The sequence below is a fragment of the Chlorella variabilis genome (assembly GCF_000147415.1).
Source record: "Chlorella variabilis unplaced genomic scaffold CHLNCscaffold_12, whole genome shotgun sequence".
NCBI lineage: Eukaryota > Viridiplantae > Chlorophyta > Trebouxiophyceae > Chlorellales > Chlorellaceae > Chlorella > Chlorella variabilis.
The window spans coordinates 234,571-253,026 of NW_005435076.1; the positions used below are offsets into that span (position 1 = coordinate 234,571).

An 18,456-nucleotide genomic window follows, 5' to 3' on the forward strand; every position below is an offset into this window, starting at 1 on the left:
GCCCGCCAGATGCAGCGCGTGGCGGCGCAGATGGTGGGCGCGCTGCAGGCCATCGCGGCGGAGGCCGGCACCGCCACGCACCACCACCACGGGGCGTGAGCCGCCGCGGGCAGCTGGCCGGCCAGAAGCCAGCAGGCTGTGGGGTGTAACCTGTGTGCTCCCCGTAACGTGTGGACGTCATTACAGGCAGGTGCATTGCAGCAGCGCTGCCTGGGGGGCAGGGGCGAGCGGCGCCCGCACATGCAGTGTGGGGGTCAGAGCGGGGGAGACGGGGGAGCGGGGCAAGGGAGGAGCAAAACAAGCGCACTGAGGAAGCGGGAGGCGGGGAGGGCTGGTCAAGTGAGCGTGAGGGTGAGGCCCTTCTGGATCTGCCCCCACCCAATCAGGCGCCAGTGCTTGTCCACGCGCCGCGACAGCGCAATCTTCTCCCCCTCCTTTGTGCACACCGGGCTGGTGAGCTGCAGCTTGGCCAGGTCGTGCTTTACCTGCGCAGGCGGGCGAAGCGGGTGGGGTGGCGGGCTCAGGTGCACAGCCACACAGGGGAGAGGCAGGAGCCTGTGCTGCCGGGGGGGTGCAGGCTTGGCAGGGCGGGTGCGGGGGCAGGCAGGCGGGGTGCGGGGCGCACTCACCGCCACCACGCGTGCCCCCGTGCACATGGACCCAATGTTGAGCATCAGCACCTCGTTCTTGGCCAGCTTGCTGACCTGCGGCGGGATGGGGGCCGGCAGGCGGGCAGGAGGTGGGAGCGCTGGGCAAGCACGCCAGCCAGCCACAGCACGTGACGGGCGGCCCCGCCAGGCCGCTCCGCTCTGCGCGCAGCCGCCCCACGCGGCGGCGGCAGCGCGCGCCGCACCTTGCCCTGCTTCTCGTCCCCGCTGGTGCGCACGCCCAGCAGGCGGCGCAGCAGGAAGAAGTTGATCTCCAGCTCGGTGAACACGTCTGGCAGCGCGCCCACCTGCCCCAGCACCTGCCCCACCAGCCTGTCTGCCCGCGTCAGCGTGGGGTCCACCGTGGTGCCCACCCCGATCAGGCCGCCCGGCACCGCAAACTGCAGCGGGTTCTGCTCCGCAAACAGCGTGACGATGCGGGAGCGGATGGGTATGCACTTGATGGCGCCGCTGGCGTCCTTGGTCACCACGCCCGGCCGCACCTCCACCTCCTGCCCCATCTTCAGCACGCCCTGTGCGCAGCAGGCGGGCGGGCGGGCAAGGAGGGGGCACGCACGGAGCGGGCGGCGTCAGCGGGAGGGGTGGAGCGGGGTGTATGGGGAGTGCACTCCTTGGGTGGGCCAGCCAGGGCGGGCAGCAGCCCAGGGTGGCCACGGGGATGGGTGCAGAGGTGTGTGGGTGTGTGTGTGCGTGTGTGTGTGTGTGTGTTGCGGTGTGGATTGAGCTACAGATCATTGGATCATTCACCGAGCCCACTTGCACCGCCGTCTGCTGTGCCACAGCGTGACGAGAGGCCAGCTCATGCCGTTTGTCGATGGCCTCTGCTTTTTGCGTGGCGGGTGGCACGCACCGGTGCGGTGCGTGCGGGATGCAGGGGAGGCGCACCCCCGGCTGACCCCCCAGGCCCACCTCCCCGGTCCCTGCCCCACCCGGGGCACCGCCCAGGCGCCCACCTGCAGGATGGAACCTCCCGCAATGCCTCCCTTGATGTCGTCCACCTCGCTGCCGGGGCGGTTGACGTCAAAGGAGCGGATGACAATCATCTGGGGGCAGGGGAAGGGGGCGCCGGGGGTGCACGTGGATAGGCCGCAGCAGGCACCTCCCCACGCAACAAGCACTGCACTGCCCCCGCGCGACTCCCCGCGGCCGAGCCGCTGCCCCACCCCACCCGCTGCTCCCTCCGCCCCGCACCTGCGGCGGCGACACAAAGTCGCGCACAGGCACCGGGATCTTCTTCACCAGGTACTCGCACACCGCGTCCACGTTGTACTTGAGCTGCGCGGAGATGGGCACCACGGGGGCGGCCTCGGCGATGGTTCCCTGGATGAAGCGCTGGATGGTCTCGTTCTGGTTGAGCGCGCTGGCCTCGGTCACCAGGTCCACCTTGTTCTGCGGCGCGGCGGGGCGGGCGGGGGCGGGTGGGTGGCCTGGGCGGCCCTGAGGAGCACTGGCAGCGCGCCGGCCCCCTTGGCCCTCCATATCCCCGCCTCCCCCACCCCCCACCCTCTCTCGCTCCACCCCCCTGCCCGCCCACCTGCAGGATGATGATGTGCTGCAACCGCATGATCTCCACCGCCGCAAGGTGCTCGCTGGTCTGCGGCTGCGGGCAGGGCTCGTTGGCGGCGATGAGCAGCATGGCGCCGTCCATGACCGCCGCGCCGTTGAGCATGGTGGCCATGAGGATGTCGTGGCCGGGGCAGTCCACAAAGCTGACGTGGCGCACCAGCTCCATCTCCGCATCCTCAAACCCTGCCGGTGGGGGGCGCGCCAGGCGGCAGCGTTGGCATGTGCACCAGGCTGTGCCCCCACTGCCATGAAACGAGCGTGACCCGCTCCCCTGCAGCTCACCAGGCTGCTGTGGCTTGCGGCCAGTCCCCCGCGCTCCCTCCCCAGCCCAGCCACCCCGGCGCACCTGGCACGTCACACTTGGGGCTGTCCTCCTTGCTGCTGCCGTAGGCCTTGTAGCAGGCTGGGCGCGGGCAGCGCGGGTCTGCGCACTTGTAGATCTTTGCGTTGGCGTAGCCCAGCTTGATGGTGATGTTGCGCTCCAGCTCATTCTTGAAGCGCACCGTCTGCACGCCCGAGATGGCCTTGACGACCGTCGACTTGCCGTGCGCCACGTGGCCAATCGTGCCTGCAGCGGCGCGGCAGCGGCAGCAGGGCCTCTGGTCGCAGCAGGATTGCTGCCCACACAAGCGTGGATGCTGCACCAATGGCGTGCCCAGGTGGGCAGGCAGGGCAAGTCCGGCAGAGCAGGCGGCCCTGCCGCCGTCGCCGCCGCCCTGCAAAGTGGCGCATGCAGCTGCGGGTCTGCCCGGCTGCAATCCATCCGGCACTGCCCCCAAACAATGTGGGCTGCCGCAGGGGCGTCTGGGCCGCTGCCGCACCAATGTTGATGGTGGCCTGGCGAGAGATGACCTCTGGCGACAGCGGCGTCAATTTGGCGACATCCAAGGTGCTCAGGTCCTGCATCAGCAATGCGGGGCGAGGTGAGCGGCGATCCCAGCTCCCAGCAGCAAGGGCGGCAGCACATGCCTGCTCCCTGAGCCCTTTTCCTTTGGTAGCCATGACGGCTGCGGCTTGGCTGCGCTCGCTAGAACCCCGTAAAGCTGCGAGCTGAAGGTAATGTGGGGTGATGAGCGGGGGTGCGATGACGAGCGCCGGCTGCTCCAGCGGCAAACGGAGTGAGGGACACGCTATAAGTGAGGCACAGACCAAACATGCTGCGTCCGGCCGATGACCCAGGCGGCGCGGTACATGGTGCGTACCTCCTTCGGAAGTGGAGCAGCCGAGGGGCCTTGGAGGACTCCCCTTAACGATCCACCATCGACTTTCATTTGGTGATCACCGCTGGGGAGCTTTCCAAGACACAGCAGCCATGTGGCGGCGAATGGCTTGGGCCCTGGCCCTGCTGTTTGCTTGCCCAGTGCTGGGCGCAGTGGGTGCCGAGGTGCGTGTTCACGTGCATTGCAGCGCCCAAAGGCGCCGATGGGATCCGGGCCAGCCATGGCTGCCTCCTGGTATTCCGCCCGCAGACTGGTGCCCCAGTGCCCGCCATGACGGAGTGGGCCATGGACATTGCGCGCATGATGGGCAGCTCCCCCGCGGGCGCCGCAATGAGCCCCAATGGCATTATCATGACCGCCCGCCCCACCGGCGGCCCCGCCTCCGGCATCGTCGTCACCGACCCCAATTCCTTCAACCCCTCCCTTAACTCCTACGTGTGGACCGGACCCCGGGTCGCCAGCAGGAACACAGAGTCACTGCTGCAGAAGCACCCCGGCCTCGCCCTGGCATGGAGTGCGTAAATAACGCAATGTGCCGTTGAGGCGGGCTTGGTGCCGGGCTGCGCGTTGCGGAAGCAGACCTGCTTGCCCGTCTTGGAGGACAGCTGATGGCTCATTGCCGCCACTGCTACAGAAACCGCTGCCTTCTTCAAGCTCGTCAAGTTCATCAAGCAGCACCCGGGCCCTGGCCCAGCTCCGGCCCCGGCCCCTGGCCCAGCCCCGGGCCCGGCCCCTGTGCCCGAGTTCTTTGTTCAGGCAGGGCTACAGCCGCCCCCAGCATGTGCACATGCATGGCACCACCCCGCCCCGCACCCCGCGCTTCGTACGCCCCCCGTCTGCTTGCTCAGTCCTGGCCCACCATTTCCACCACTTTGCCTGGAAGACAGCACAGCTTGGCATGGGCTTGCCTGCAGCCTGCATGCTGGCCTCTTAACCATGCTAGCCCCGGTTCTCTCGCAGGTTGCCAACGGGCAGTTCATCACGGGCACCGGGAGCGGCACCTGCAAGTACCTGTACCCAGCTGGATTCAACAAGTGAGTGCCTGGCTTCTGGTGAAGGCGGCCTGCTGCTGTGTGCCAGGCCGGGCAAAAACAACTCAGTGCAGCTCTTGCCCAGACCTGCCGCGTGTTTCACCCCTGTTGCCCCTGAGCTGACCATTTGCTCCTGCCGCTCCCCAGGTTTGAGTTTGTGGAGGCGGGAGCGGGCGCCCCCAGGCTATTTGACGCCCAGCTCACCGACACCTCCCTCACCGGCCCTGCCTCGGTCAGGGCCATGCTGGACCAGGCCCAGGCCGCGGGTCTCACCCTGCTCCGCATGAACGCCTTTGCCGTCGACTCGCAGTGAGCCTCGGCGTCAGCCCCGCCATGGAACCCCTCTAACGCGTGCTGCAGGGCTACCCCTGGCCAGAGTGCCACCATCATACGTGGTCCCCTGGAATCACGCCCACCTGTCACTATCGGCTCTGCTCCCTGTTCCACTCCCAACCTGCTCCTTGCCCTGCAGGTACTCGGTGGCTCTGCAGCCCGGCGGCGTGGGCAACGCTGTGCTGTACAACGAGGGGGTGCTCAAGGGCCTGGACTATGTGCTGTCAGAGGCCCAGAAGCGCGGCATCAAGGTCCTGCTGGTGAGCGCTGGGCTGGGCGCATGCAATGGGGTGGGTGCTTTATTCGGGCCCCCTACCTCACCGCTGCCTCACCTGCGTCTCTGCGGCAGGTGCTGACCGATTACTTTGCGGGGACTGGCGGCCCGGAGCAGTACCTGGCGTGAGTGCAGGCCTGCTCTGCCATGTTGCATAGGCAGACACCTGGGCAAGGGCCGCAGGAGGCAGGTGCATTTTGACCCCATGTGCCCCCTCCCCTCCACCACTCAACCCACCCCGCCTTCCCGACTCCCCCCACCTTTGCACAGGTTTGCCGGGGTCGATACGTCGTGCGGCGAGAGCCCCCTGCCCAGCTGCGACGATGTCAAGTCGCAGTTCTTTGGGAACCCCACCGCTCAGCAGCTTTACCAGCAGTACGCCTCCACCCTGGCCAACCGCGTCAACACCGTCAACGGCCGCACCTACAAGAACGACCCCACCATCTGGTGAGGGCAGCCGGGGGCATTGCAATGGGGCAGGGCTGACAAGCGTCGCTCCACCTGGTGCCTGCCCTCCCTCCACCAGCTGGCACACACCATGCACGCCATGTTGCCACGCCACCGGGCCGGTCTTCACCTGCTCGGCACGGCCACTCGGCTGCAGGGGCTGGGACCTCATGAACGAACCGCGCTGCACCGCCCAGAGCATCTGCACTGATGATGGGGTGACGACCATTCACGCATGGGTCGCAATGATGAGCACCTACGTCAAGGGCATCGACAGGCAAGTTCCGTGGCACACGTGGCATCCAAAAGGATAGCTGGCCACACCATCAATGCCCGAACACATCTTCAGATTGACACACCCTCCAGACTCCAGGCGCAGCATCACAGCCATAGTGCCGCGCCTCCTGCCTGCCCTGCCTTGCAGCACGCACTTGGTGACCGTGGGGCTTGATGGCTTCTACCTCAACCAGCCGGGTAGGGCACCGCCCCCAGTGGCCAGCAGTTCCCGTAGGACAGGCAGCATGCTGAGCTGGCACGCGTGTACCTGCGTGCAGGCGCCGCAGCCAACCCCTTCACCAACACCTACAACACCGACTGGCTGGACGACACTCAGGCCGCCACCATCGACTTTGGCTCCTTGTGGGTGGCACCGCCTGCGTGGCGGGAGCGGGCAGGGATCTGTGGGGTCCCTCCTCTTGGCAAGCATGGCATGGCATTGCATCCGGCGGGTTCTGTTTTCCCTCGGGCCGCATGCTGCTGTCACTTTTTCAAGCTTACCACCCCGCGCTCCCCTCCTGCCCCCGCTCCTGCCAGCAACGTCTACCCCGACCTCTGGATGGCCTCCATCTCCAACGAGGCCGCCAACACCGCCTGGATCGACGCCTGGATCGACCAGCATGCCGGCGATGCCAAGTCACCGCTGGCCAAGCCCATCATCATCAAGGAGCTGGGGGCACAGGTGGGGAGGGCCCTGTGGCGGGCGGGAAGGCTGGGGAGTGACGCCTTGGGCATAGGACCAGAGAGAGTGACGCACAAGTGGGTCTCCGTGTGCGAAGCACAGCAGACGCCCGAATGATGCAGATTGATGTGCTGCCATGTCACTGGCCCCTCTGCTCCGCCCGCCTGTGCAGCCCACCCCCCAGCGCCTGCAGCTGTACACCACGATGCTGGGCAAGGCGCTCAGCGTCGCGACTGCCGACCGCAACGCAGTGGGCGGCCTCAAGGGTAGGCTGCCAGGGCGGCAGGCTGCCGTAGTGGGGGCCTCGCCCAGGTGCCTGCCGCAGCTGCAAATCGACCAGTGTGCCCTGAGCCACCATGAGAGCGTGGCGCTGGCCTCCCTGAGCCAGCCCTCTGCTGGCACCGGTCCCATGCGCTGCACCTGCAGGCGTGCTGTACTTCCAGGGCTGGGTGGATGGCACCGACGCTGTGTTCTGGACCCTGGCCCAGGGCGGCCGCTTTGGCATCCTGCCAGGCAACCCCGAGTTCCAGCAGATCACGCAGTTTGCCAGCAGCAGCGCCGCGCTGGAGCAGAGTGTGGCATGCCCGGGAGGCAACTCCGTGCTGGGCCCCGAGTATCCACCCACGCCCAGCTGCCCCACTGGGTGAGCCCCTGCATGCGCCACCTAGCCTGATGAAAAATAATCCATGCAGGCATATAGCGCACCAGCAATAGCGCGCATCCACGCACCTGGGCTGTGCCTTATGCAGCTGGGAGGGGCCCAACTGCAATGTGGACGTGGACGAGTGTGTGCGGGGCCTGGACGACTGCTCAGGCAAGCACCAGCCCCCTCCCCATGCATGCGAGGCCAAGCCAGCGCTGCCATGCCGTCATCATGGGTCATGCTGGGCTCCTCCCTGCGCTGTACTGCAGCCAATGCCGCCTGCATCAACACCGCCGGCAGCTTCACCTGCCAGTGCCACATCACGTACTTTGGCAACGGCAACATCTGCATCCCGGAGCTCGTGGCCCAAGCCTCCCTGTCCAGCGCCTTCTTCACCAACAACCAGGGTAAGGAGGGCACCCGCCAGCTCTGCGGCTTTGCCCTCCTTTGCCCAACATGCATTGTGGCTGCTCTCCGTACCGTGGCTTGCTGCAGTCAACGGCTTCCCCGGCAGCCAGAACGTGCCCTACCCAACCACTGCTCCTGGCTGGGTAGCCGACCCCACCGGCCACTTTGGCCCCAACGGGAGCCGGCTGAAGGTCACCCTGTTTCAATGCAAGCTGGCCTGCGAGACCGCGGGCGAGACGGGTGAGCAGTCAAAGATCGCAACCTGTTCCTGGTGCTTGCGCTTTGCCCTGCGACGCCTTCGCCCCTCGAGCGAAGCCTTTGCCCCTCGAGTGGGCAGCTGTCCTTGCCTGCTTGCATGCCAGCCTGAGCTGCCGCCTGCCCTCATGCTGGCGCAGTGTGCACCTCGTTCTTCTATGACGACGTGAGCAAGAGCTGCTTCCTGAAGGCCAACGAGTGCCCCCTGCAGCAGGAGCAGGTAAGCTGCGGCGCTTCCTAAACAGCTGGTGCTCAGGCTAAGCGTGCGTCTGGTGTGTCGCCATGCATGTGCTGCTCACCCTGGTCTCACGCTGAGCTGGTGCCGTGTTGATGTGCCCCTGCAGGCTCCTACCCCCACCACCTGCACGTAGTGAGTGTCTGCCGGGAGCTGCAGTGCTGCGCTGCTGGTGCTGCTCAAGCAGGGTGCCGTGAAGCCAGGGCTGACGCCACCCTGCCTGCTGCCCCGCCCCCTTGTGCAGCCGCACCTTTGCCGAGGGTGTGGCCAACCCTGTGCCCCCCGGCACAGACACCTATGTGTGTGGCCTGGGGGTCACCTACTACCGAGAAGGGGCGGCGCTGCCCGACGGATGCGAGCCACAGACCTGATTGCCACCACCCCTTTGAGGGCGCTTCAAACCAGGAGCTGTACGGTGCCTCACGACAGCTCATGCCCATGCCCATCCAGGCCTCCTCATTCCTTTCCTTTTTTCCCCGAAGATCAGGCCAGCACCAGTATGTACGACCACAACTCCTTGCCTCCTGCACATCGCACCGCTTTGCTGCATTGAGTAACGACACACACTGATCTGTTGCCTGCAAAGCTTTCATTGGCTGCCTGTTACAGGCCCTGCGCCGCATTGATGCGGCAAGTTGACAAATTGGAGTGGAGATTGAGCAGTGAGCAGTGGTTGAGCAGCTCGACAACAGGAGGGGTCCCACTGTGGCAGCGAGACAGAAAAATACACATGCAATTGGAGTGGGAGAGCAGAGAAAAAATGCGTGGTGCGACCGGGCTGCCAAAACATGTATGTAGGTAGGGGGAGGAGAAAAAGAATGCGGATCGCTCACACCTTCTGACGCTTGGAGTCCGGCACGGCGCCGGCCTGCGGCACCGTGGCAGCCTCTGGCACCGAGGGCACCTCGTCGGCCCCGGGCGCGCTGTCAGGCACAACGGCATAGCGGTCGCTGGGGGCCACGCCATACAGCACAACTGCGCCGGCCAAAGGGTGGGCACAACAACGGGGGCTCAGCCTGCAGGCCACCGGGGCTGCTTGCGCCGCAAAGGGCGCACGCGAGGCCTGCCTGCCCCGGGGTGCCTGCAGCCGGCTGCCGCGGCACCAGAAGGGATCCCGCACGCACGCACCTGGCTGCGCCTGCCGCGTGAGCGCATCGGTGTTGATGCCGCCGCGGCTCAGTGCCGCCAGCTCCACTGGCGAGTTGCTGTCCTGCATGCCGCTGTGCCCCAGCTGCAGGCAGCGCCGCGCGGCAGGGCGGGCAAACGCTGTGAGGCGGGCGTGAGGGCGGAGAGGGAGCGGCGGGGGCGGCGACGCGGCCGCGCCCATCACACGAAGCGACTGCACGGCGCAGCAGCGGGCAGCAGCGCGGCAGCGGCCACCGCGCGCCCACCTGCCCGTTCACGTTCCTGCCCCAGGAGAAGAACTTGCCGGTGTGGGTGACCGCCATTGTGTGCTTCCACCCGCTCTTCACCTGCACCACGCGCTCCCCGGCCAGCGCCTCCACCTGCTGCACCCGCACCACGTCCTCGTTGTGGCCCACGCCGCACTGCCCGAACTTGTTCCAGCCGGACGCAAACAGGCGGCCCTGGCTGTCCGCCGCCATCGTGTGCCGCCAGCCACCCGCCACCGTCGCCACCTGCTGCACCGCCTCCACACGCTTTGGCACATAATGGTCCCTGCAAGAGAGGCGGAAGGAGAGGGGCAGGGAGGCAGGGAGGCAGCTCATCGGCAGGTGGCGCAAGCCGGCCGCTGCTTGCCGCCAGGCAGGTGAAGCTGGCGCGCTGCGACGCATGCGAACCAGGGCATACGTGCCGGGCGGGCACCAGGCGGCAGCTGGGCAGCGCATGCAGGCGCTCACTTGCGGTCTCCCTGCATGAGCTGCGCGTAGGCGCCCCAGCCCCACGTGTACATCGCCCCCCCCTCATCCACCGCAATGCTGCATGGCACAACACACGCAGGCGCACAGCAGGGGGCCGGCAATGTGGTGACAGGGGTCCAGGCGGCGGCTGAGGGGCGCATGCGCTGCACCAGCTCCGCCCCTGGGATGCAGCCCCTGGCATGCAGCACCCCGCCCAGTGCCTGCGGCGGCAGCGGAGGCGCGCATGCGGGGCTGGCTGGAGGGCGCACCTGTGCCGCCAGCCGCAGTTGACCTGCGCCACCTTGACCCCCTCCAGCCCCTTGGCCAGCGTGGGCAGGTGGCGGTCCTGGCTCTCGCCGTCGCCGATGTTGCCGTACCGCCCCCACCCCCAGCAGTACACCTCCCCCTCCGACGTCACGCACATCGAGTGCTCCGCACCACAGGCCACCGCCACCACCTCCTTGCCCTGCACGCAGGGCGGGGAGGGCAGGGGTGTGGTGCAGGCAGGCGGAGGCAGTGTCGGTCAGTAGCAGCGCAGGACGACGGCTGCATCATCCTGGCGGTGCTTGCACAGGCCGGCGCCCTGCCGCTACACCTGCCACGGGACCCCAGGGGCACAGCACACGGCCTGGCCGCGTGCCCCTGCTGCCGCCCACCTGCAGCGCGGTGACCAGCTGCGGCTCCAGGCAGTCCTGGATGCTGCCTAGCCCGCACTGCCCGTTCTGGTTGCGCCCAAAGGCAAACAGCTGGCCCTCAGCGGTGGCCACCAGGGTGTGCGTGTCGCCGCACGCCACGCTGGCCACCCGCCTGCCAGCCAGCGCCGGCAGGGGGCAGGGGATGAACACGTCCTTGACGTCCCCCGTGCCCAGCCGCCCAAAGTCGCCCCAGCCCCAGCTGTACACCTGCTTGTCGCCGCCCGCCACCGCCATGGAGTACTCGGCGCCGCAGTGCACGCTGGTGGCGCCGCGGTGCAGCAGGCTGAACACCGCCTGCGGCTCCTGCCGGTCCTCTGCGTCGCCGTGACCCAGCTGGCCGTCCTCGCCCCGGCCCCAGCTCAGCACCATGCTGCCAGAAGGCGTGCCTGCAGCGGCGGGAGGGCAGCGGTGCCCTGGCACAGAGTCAGCACCAGGCAGGCGGGCTGCGGGCGGTAGCGGCCAGCCGGCTCAGCTCCCCGAGACACTGCGGCCCCACTTACTGATCAGCGCCAGGCTGTGAGAGCTCCCACAAGCCAGCCCGATGACCTCGGGCTCTGTGTCCTGCGCCATCGCCTGCAGGGTTGCTGTGCGCAGTGCACCGTTGCCGCTTCCTCAGTCGTGTCGGCTACACGCGCAGAGCCCCACCCCACGCCCGCAAGGCCGTTAGCCAGCCCTCTGCTGCGGGGCGGGTGCTGGCTGCCGAGATAAGGGCCTCCCGGAGGCTTGTTGTTGGCAGCAGCAGGGTTGGATGCAATAAGACAGGCCAATGCGGCACAAGCACGCTGCGGATAAGCGCTGCATTTGTCCCCCCCAACGCCACCTCTGCCGCCCGCCTCGCCAGGGTGGTGTGCAAGATGCTACTGGCACTAGTGACATCAAGGCATCTGAGGTGGTGTTAACAATACAGATATACATGGGGAAACAATAGGGATGCATATGACAGCAAGGTAAATGTCCCACTTGCCACGTGAGGCGGCGGGAGCAGAGCGGGAGGTGAAGCACTGAAGCAGGAAAGCAGGGGACGGCAGAGCAGAGCAAGTAGGGCAGACCAAGATTGCAAGACACAAGAACTGCAGTTCCTATTGGGATGCAGGGAGCCATCAGGAGCATGCTGAGGCGCCAGCACCGCCAGTCGCGACCGATAGGCGCACAAACGCGATCTTCTCACACGCACAAGCGGTAAGTTACGTAGCGCCCTGCACAGGGACGGGGAATGAAGGGTAGCGGTGGTCAGCGGTGGCCGGCAGGGTTGACCTTGTTGCCGCGTCTTGCAACGTGCAGCAGCCCCTGGCAGCTGGACGCACGCGGCCACCGCCTGCCCGCCCACCTGCCGTCTCAGAGGGGCGCACGATGCGCACCACCTGGCCGCGCGTCATGCCAAAGTAGCGGGCCACGGGGTCGCTGAACTGAATGCGCGGCAGCTGGGTGTCCTTGACCTGCGGTGACGGGCATGTGGGGCAAGGCTGGAGGGTGGCAGGCAGCGGGGCATGCCAATGTGGCAGCAGGTGGATCCAGCGCAGCCGAGATGGCGGCACTGGCGTGGTGGGGCAGGCATAGGGTGGGGAGGCGGTGGGCGCTCAGCCTGCTGGCGCCATGGGCTGCGGTTTTGTGGGCGCAGGCCAGCATGCGCAGCTCCCGTTGCGGCCTCCCCGCCCCCCGCCAGCCGCCCCTGCCCCACCCCCGCACCTTGTAGCGGTCCAGCAGCGTCTGCTTCTCCTCGCGCGTCAGGATGCGGTGCTGCGGCACCAGCGTGTGCTTGGTGATGTTCACCAGCAGCTCCGCCTCCTGGAACAGCTCGATGTAGTACTTGGGCGCCATCTCCGACAGGCACTGCTTGGCGAAGGGCGTCATGTTGGCCTGGGTGACCATGACGGCGCGCTGCACGCCCTCGTTGCGCATCCGCTCCGCCAGCAGCTTGATGGTCTTGACCCCCACCTTGGCCTCCTCCGGGAAGAAGACAAAGATCTGCTCGGTGGGGTCGTCCTGCGGGGGGGCGGCGGGGAGGGGGGGCGCGGCGGCGCCGGGGTGAGGCCGGCGCTGCATCGCACCGCGCGAGCAGGACACACGCGCTGGGAGGGGCCGGGCCGGCGATGCAGCCTGCCGAGCGGGGCCGGCGCAAACAGCAGGCGCTTGCCATTTTGGAGGCCATGACGGTCAGGTCCTCCCGCCGGATGTCTGGCCCGTACTTGTCGGTGAACTGATCCCGCGTGGCGTCACGCTCCTCCTGCGCGCACCAACCAGGGCAGCGGGCAGCCGGAGCGGCTTGTGAGCAGGCAAGCTGCCAGCGCCGTCGAGGTGGAGACCTTGCGGCAGCGGCGGGGGAGCTGCCAGCACCTCGGTGATCAAGTAGCCCCTGTCAGCCAGCATTTCCAGGCACGTCTTGCGTATCCGAAACATTCTTTGCGCAAAGTCCTGCACAGAAGGGCAGGCAGCAGGTGAACACAACGGCGGCGGAATGGCACTGGCGGCGGCGGGGACTGCGGAGCGGCCAGTGCCGCATGTGCCGAGTGCCCCACGCCATCACCACCTCGGCAGCGCCTACATGCAGCCCAGCAAGCCAAATGGCAGCAGAGCAGCCGGGAAGCAAGAGCAAGTGATGGGGTGCAAGCGTGGTGCCGGCAGTGCACGGGCCGCAGCCATCCCGCACCATTTTGCTAGCTTGTTAGCCCTGCCGCCAGAACTGCGTAGCCGCCCGGAGGCACGAGCGATGTGTGCGGGGCGGCAAGCTCGGGTTGCTGGGGGCCTCCAGGGGACAGTCAGCCAGTCAAGACACTGGAAACGCAATGGCGAGGGGACCTTCATTTCCTTGCATGGAGCCTGCTGCGCCTCAGTCGCAGCAGGGGGCTGACCACACCAATTGCCGCCGAAACACTGCCGAAACAGCATCCCAAAGGCCACGATTCATCACAGCGCGATGTCAGCGTCGCTCCTGCTGGACGCCATTCGGAGAGGGGAACCAGAGGTCAGCAAGGATAGACATGCCTGCCTGTTTGGGACCAGGGCGCAGCAATATCACACCCTTGCTGCTGCAGGCGGAACTGCTGTTTCGGCTGGACGGCGGGGGATGGGATGGGGAGGGGTCGGCAGCGGCAGCAGACCACGTCACGCCGGCGCTCTGGTGCGGTTTGCACTGTTCCTGCGACATGCGAATGCTGGTTGTTGGTCTATGATGCTGCGCTCTCAGGACCTACTGTATATGCCTTAATTTTGTTGCTCCACCCCTCCCCACAGCCCCCTTCGAAACATGCCTCCCCATTGTCTCTGCATACCGCAGTGTTGCTGCCGCACAGGCTGGGTATGGGCACTTGCTGGAGCGGCTGGCCGACAGACTGGAACCTGAGCATGGTGACAGCGCTGCAAGCACTGGACCAGTAGATAGCCCGCTGCATTGGGCCGCCTTCAAAGGCCTGGCGGGGGCGGTGGAGGTCCTGGCGCGCAGGGCCGCCGCTGCCGGCGGAATCGAGTGGGTCAACTTCAGGGGCCAGCTGGACAGTACGCCCCTGCACCTGGCAGCCATCAGCGGCAGCCTGGAGGCCGTCAAGGCCTTGATATACCACGGCGGTGATGCAAGCCTGCACCTGCGCAATGCATATGGCAACATACCCGCAAGCCTGGCCAGCACCGCCACCTGCCGCCAGCTACTCGTGAGCCTGGCAGAGGGCGGGCAGCCTGCTGTGCAGCAGCTGCGTGCCGACATGGATGCGGCCGCTGCGGCGGCGCAGGCTCAGAGAGAGAGGGAGCAGCAGCAGCAAGAGGAGCGGCGGCGGTTGGAGGAGGAGGAGGAGCAGCGGCAGCAAGAGGCGGAGGAGGCTGCTAGGCTGGCGGCAGAGGAGGCGGAGGCCATGCGGATTGCACAGGAGGAGCAGGAGAGGCGGCAGGCAGAGGAGGCGGCAGCGGTAGAGCAGGAGCGCTTGGCAGCAGAGGCGGCTGCTGCTGCAGCGGCTGCACAGACTGCTAAGAAGAAGGGCAAGTCGGGCAGCCCCACCAAAAAGCTGGGCAGCCAGGGCAGCAGGCCAACCAGCAAGGCCAGATCGGCGGCAAAGACAGCCGCCGTCAGTGCTCCCAAGCCGGGCACATCTGGGCAGCGACAAATAGGCTCGCCAACAAGCGCCAGTCGTGCGGGCAGCGCACTGTCCACGGCGCCGGCTGCATCAGCTCCCACCAAGCCCAGCAGCAGGGCTGCCTCCCGCCCTGCCACTAGTGCCGCAGTGAAGGCTGTGGCAGCAGCAGGCTCTTAATGGATAGGTGCAGCCAAACACCTTGGCATTGCTTAGTCAAACGGCGATGTAAAACAGATGGGAATGGGAAACAGGGTATGGGGAGGAATCAAACAAAAGAAGAGCAGCGCTGAACAGAAATGAAAGGAGTTGCTCAAGGTGCAATGTGTGGCACCTTGAGTGGGTAGAGTACAAGATTGGGAGTGCAGCTCCCGTCTATACGGAGGTGTCGACGTCATGTGGGCTGCTGTCAGCAGCAGCCACCTGCTCCCAGCCCCGCGTCTGGCGCCAGCCACGCCGCGCGTGTCGTGCAAGCGCACCCGCCGCCAGGCCGGTGAAAACACAAGCCGCCGCCACCGTCAGCGTCACCCCTGCTACCACGAAGAAGCTGCGGGCTTCCCGAAGCCGAAGGCAGAACTCGGGGCCGAGGTGCGTGTCGCAGCTGCTCTCATCCAGGGCGCACACCTGCTGGCGGAAGGGGCGGGGCGCGTTCACGTCTGCCTGCTCCCGCCGTGACCCGTCCTCCTGCCGAATCCAGGTGGGGCTGTGTGCTGTGTCCTGCCCCAGCCGCAGCTCGATGACGCGAGCGCCGTGCAGCAGGCCGCCCGTAGGGCCGTAAGACCCATACCTGCGGAATGCAAATGGGTCGTGGCTGGGGTGTCAGCAAGCAAGCAAACGGGATCAAGTCAATCAGGCTTGCACCCCTTGAAACCACACTTTGCCCCGCCACTCACCCGGTCTTGCGCCCATAAGCCAGCCGGATGCCATCCAGGCTGGCCGCAAAGTCGTTGTTGTGGTCATGGCCCGAGTAGATGGCATGAATGCCCATCTCCCTGCAGCAGCGCAGCCCAGCAGCAGAGCAGTTAGGAAGCCATGCATGTGGATGCCAGAGTTGACAGGTGATCTGCCCACACTTTACCTGGCCAGCTCGAAAAAGCCAGAGTCCATGCCTGGGCATCCCACCAGCTCGCCCTTGGTGCCGTTGGCCGAGCTGCCGCCGTTCCAGGCCTGGAGGACAGCAGACTGCCAGGCTCAGGCTGCACCGTGTTTGTAAGGGCGTGGCGTGCCTGGTGGGCAGGGGTGAGCTGGCATGCAGGCGCACATCGCCCACGCACCTGGAACATCTGGGGGATGGGGACGTGGATGAAGGCCAGGCTGGGCACGCGTGGCAGCTGCTCCGCCTCTCGCCGCACCCACGCCACCGTGTCGGCGCCCACGCAGCCCCTGCACTTGCAGCGGCAGTAGTGATGGCAAGCCTGGCACACAACAACTCATTGCCCCTGGGGGCCCACCCGCATAGATGTGCACAGCACGGCAGCAGACAAGCGCCCCGCAGGCAGACACCACCGGCCAGCTCTCACCAGCCCCACGCCAGCCGCCCGCAGCCACGGTTGCCGCTGTCCAGCATCCAGATGCGGGCCGCCACCTGCTGCCCCTGGGCATCACACACATCCAGGTAGTAGTTGCCCGCGCCGGTGAGGTGCGAGGGGCCCGGCTGGGTCAGCGACAGGCCGCCGCCAGCGGCGCCACCCAACTCCACAACCTGGCGCCGGCTCAGGTCTGCCTCGCCGTCGTGGTTGCCCAGGATGGCGGCATAGCGGACCCCCGCCTTGTGGAGCGGCGCCACGATGCGGCGCCACTGCTGCTCGTACCAGCTGGCGCCAGAGAACAGCAGGCGTGACAGGTGGCCCAGCAGGTTGGCTGCGGGGTAGGCAAAACCAGACACCTGGTCGCCGCTCATCACAACCAGCGCCGGCTGCTCCGCCTCGAGAACGGTTTGCACCACCTGCGGCGGCGGCGGCGGCAAGCGAGCGGGTGCCGGCGGAAGGGTGGACCCACACACATGGTCGCGGATGCTATGCAGCGCAGCCCAGCATGCGACAATGGCCCAAACAGCACCGCCAAGCCTGCAATTTGCTCGTCAACCATGCTTCGAAACCACGACCATGCTCGTGTACCTCCAACGTCTTGGAGTCGGACTGGCCCTCGCCCACGTGCAAGTCAGCCAGCTGCAGGATCCTGAAGGTGCCATCCGCGCTGAAGCGAAGAGGGGAGGCGGAGAGCGCAACCGGTATGGTCAGTAGCAAAATGGCTACCACCAGCCCTCTCATGGCCCCACTGGCCAGTCAGATCATCCAAAAGAGTTAAGAAATCAAAATGAGAAGTTGCACCGGTCGGGGGATGCCAATATTCCACCCGGCCAGCCAGGTGTCCCAAGGGGGAGAAGTTGGATGATCTAATGGCTGCTTTAGCTTCGAGGCAATGCGAACAGGACGTGCACATTGAGCTGAAGAGGATCAGATGCAGGAGCCAGACATGCACTTGCTTGCCGCCGCCGCCGCCGCCGCCTCCTCCTGGACGCATCTGGCGCCTGCGCCCGACTGCCGCCCCTGCAGGTGCACCGGTCCTGGCACCACATCCCCTGCCCCTCCGCCTCCACATGGTGGTGCGAGCTTACAGCGTGCACACACGTCACATCAAGGCTGCAAGTCCACAGCAAGGGCCCCTCACCCCTCTATCTTCTGCCGCTTTGCAAACTTGTCGCCCAAGCTGCCAAACACGCCCTCTGGCACCGCCTGCTGCTGCACCTGCACGCCGTCCTCGCCGTCGCCGCCATCGCCCTCCCCGGCAGCCTCCTCCGCCTCCTCCTCCTCCTCCCCCAGCTCCAGCTCTTCCGGGTTGGCGGGCGCAGCAGCGGCGCCGCCGCCAGCAGCCGCCGCCTCCTCCTCCTTGCCCTGCTGGATGACGCCGGCCGACACAAAGCCCCGCACGCGCGTGCCCGGCTCCAGTGCGGCCGGCGCAGGCGCCGCGGCGGCGCCCGCCACCGCCGCCTCCAGCGCCGCCATGTCGTCGCCACCCTCCCGCTTGCGCTTGGCGCCGGCCTCGCCCACCACCGCCGCGGCGTCGATGATGGTGGTGTTGAAGTGCTGCTGGCTGAAGGAGGCGGCCACGGAGCGCTTGATGCGCAGCATCTCCCTGCAGCCCGGGGGCGGCGGGGGCGGGCACAGGGCGGCAGCGCAGGTCGGGCCGCGGCACCAGGCAGGGAGGGCGCAGGCGGCGGCACCAGGCAGGGAGGGCGCAGGGTCTTGCCGCACGCTGCTGTGCCGGCGGGTGCCGCCGCGGTGCCTGTCGCCGCGCCAGCCTCCAGCCCCCAGCCCTCCCCGCCCTCACCCACCCCGTACCCCCAGCCCCCACCTGAACGTGTCCTCGTTGCCGTGCTTGACCTCAAACGCGTTCCACTCGGCCCAGAAGTCGCGGTCGCTGCGCGGGTCTGCCAGCGAGGCTGCGTGCACAAAGATGGCGCGCGCGCGGTCCACCTCGCCCAGCCGCCGCTCCAGCGCGGCGTAGCGCAGGCACAGCGTGCGCGTGTCGCCGTCGGTCAGCGCGTACGGCGGCTGCGCCTCGATCGCGCTCTCATACACCTCGCGCACCTGCAGCGTGTGAATGTGTGTGTGTGCGCATGCGTGTGTGCAGGGGGCGGTGCAACGGCATTCTTGGCGGGGCCGGGCCAGGCAGCAGCCCCGGCCTGCAGGCCCCACTGCCCTGCACCTTAGCCCAACCCCTGCCTCCCTCCCTGCGCCCCGCCTCCACACCCACACGTGCCCCCCACACCCCCACCCACCCCCACCCCCACCCACCTTTCCGAT

At 67.1% G+C, this 18,456-nt stretch overlaps 6 protein-coding genes across 6 annotated transcripts in view; 2 read left to right on the top strand and 4 right to left on the bottom strand.

The window, feature by feature from the left end:
- Positions 1–168: 168 nt before the first annotated feature.
- CHLNCDRAFT_31418 (hypothetical protein) lies at positions 169–3,146 on the bottom strand. Its single transcript, XM_005846983.1, has 8 exons — positions 3,056–3,146; positions 2,581–2,802; positions 2,203–2,417; positions 1,860–2,057; positions 1,622–1,711; positions 854–1,180; positions 630–704; positions 169–485 (listed from the first exon to the last, which is right to left on the bottom strand). The coding sequence occupies exons 1-8, from the start codon at positions 3,138–3,140 to the stop codon at positions 336–338; spliced, it is 1,362 nt and encodes a 453-aa protein (XP_005847045.1). The 5' UTR covers positions 3,141–3,146; the 3' UTR covers positions 169–335.
- A 400-nt stretch (positions 3,147–3,546) lies between these two features.
- On the top strand, positions 3,547–7,144 carry CHLNCDRAFT_52718 (hypothetical protein; the record flags this gene model as incomplete). Its single annotated transcript, XM_005846808.1, has 13 exons — positions 3,547–3,618; positions 3,704–3,907; positions 4,415–4,488; positions 4,633–4,794; positions 4,958–5,078; positions 5,168–5,217; positions 5,363–5,539; positions 5,697–5,834; positions 5,964–6,013; positions 6,094–6,178; positions 6,353–6,497; positions 6,670–6,763; positions 6,924–7,144. The coding sequence occupies 13 exons, from the start codon at positions 3,547–3,549 to the stop codon at positions 7,142–7,144; spliced, it is 1,593 nt and encodes a 530-aa protein (XP_005846870.1).
- Positions 7,145–8,867: 1,723 nt separating this feature from the next.
- On the bottom strand, positions 8,868–11,162 carry CHLNCDRAFT_134694 (hypothetical protein; the record flags this gene model as incomplete). Its single annotated transcript, XM_005846984.1, has 7 exons — positions 8,868–9,013; positions 9,167–9,269; positions 9,430–9,715; positions 9,898–9,975; positions 10,167–10,363; positions 10,554–10,978; positions 11,093–11,162. The coding sequence occupies 7 exons, from the start codon at positions 11,160–11,162 to the stop codon at positions 8,868–8,870; spliced, it is 1,305 nt and encodes a 434-aa protein (XP_005847046.1).
- A 594-nt stretch (positions 11,163–11,756) lies between these two features.
- Positions 11,757–12,989, bottom strand: CHLNCDRAFT_134695 (hypothetical protein; the record flags this gene model as incomplete). The annotated part of the gene is made up of 5 exons (XM_005846985.1): positions 11,757–11,788; positions 11,920–12,028; positions 12,279–12,575; positions 12,745–12,816; positions 12,927–12,989. The coding sequence occupies 5 exons, from the start codon at positions 12,987–12,989 to the stop codon at positions 11,757–11,759; spliced, it is 573 nt and encodes a 190-aa protein (XP_005847047.1).
- Positions 12,990–13,506: 517 nt separating this feature from the next.
- CHLNCDRAFT_134696 (hypothetical protein) lies at positions 13,507–14,830 on the top strand (the record flags this gene model as incomplete). The annotated part of the gene is made up of 4 exons (XM_005846809.1): positions 13,507–13,554; positions 13,625–13,710; positions 13,867–14,648; positions 14,802–14,830. 4 exons carry the CDS (start codon positions 13,507–13,509, stop codon positions 14,828–14,830), a joined length of 945 nt encoding a protein of 314 aa, XP_005846871.1.
- A 195-nt stretch (positions 14,831–15,025) lies between these two features.
- The window catches only part of CHLNCDRAFT_134697 (hypothetical protein), a gene marked incomplete at both ends in the record, with an annotated part of 9,703 nt that continues 6,272 nt past the window's right edge, over positions 15,026–18,456 (bottom strand). Inside the window, 8 exons of the mRNA XM_005846986.1 lie at positions 15,026–15,437; positions 15,544–15,642; positions 15,729–15,817; positions 15,925–16,033; positions 16,171–16,595; positions 16,768–16,846; positions 17,321–17,785; positions 18,005–18,240. Of these exons, the coding sequence (XP_005847048.1) occupies positions 15,026–15,437; positions 15,544–15,642; positions 15,729–15,817; positions 15,925–16,033; positions 16,171–16,595; positions 16,768–16,846; positions 17,321–17,785; positions 18,005–18,240 (1,914 nt within the window). The remainder of the gene's footprint in view (positions 15,438–15,543; positions 15,643–15,728; positions 15,818–15,924; positions 16,034–16,170; positions 16,596–16,767; positions 16,847–17,320; positions 17,786–18,004; positions 18,241–18,456) is intronic.

Coding starts and splice junctions, on each gene's coding strand:
- CHLNCDRAFT_31418 (XM_005846983.1), bottom strand. CDS start 3,140: ATGCAGGACCTGAGCACCTTGGATGTCGCCAAATTGACGCCGCTGTCG. Junction 2,803..3,055: donor CCAGGCCACCATCAACATTG/GTGCGGCAGCGG, acceptor GCGCCGCTGCAG/GCACGATTGGCCACGTGGCG. Junction 486..629: donor CGGGGGCACGCGTGGTGGCG/GTGAGTGCGCCC, acceptor CCGCCTGCGCAG/GTAAAGCACGACCTGGCCAA.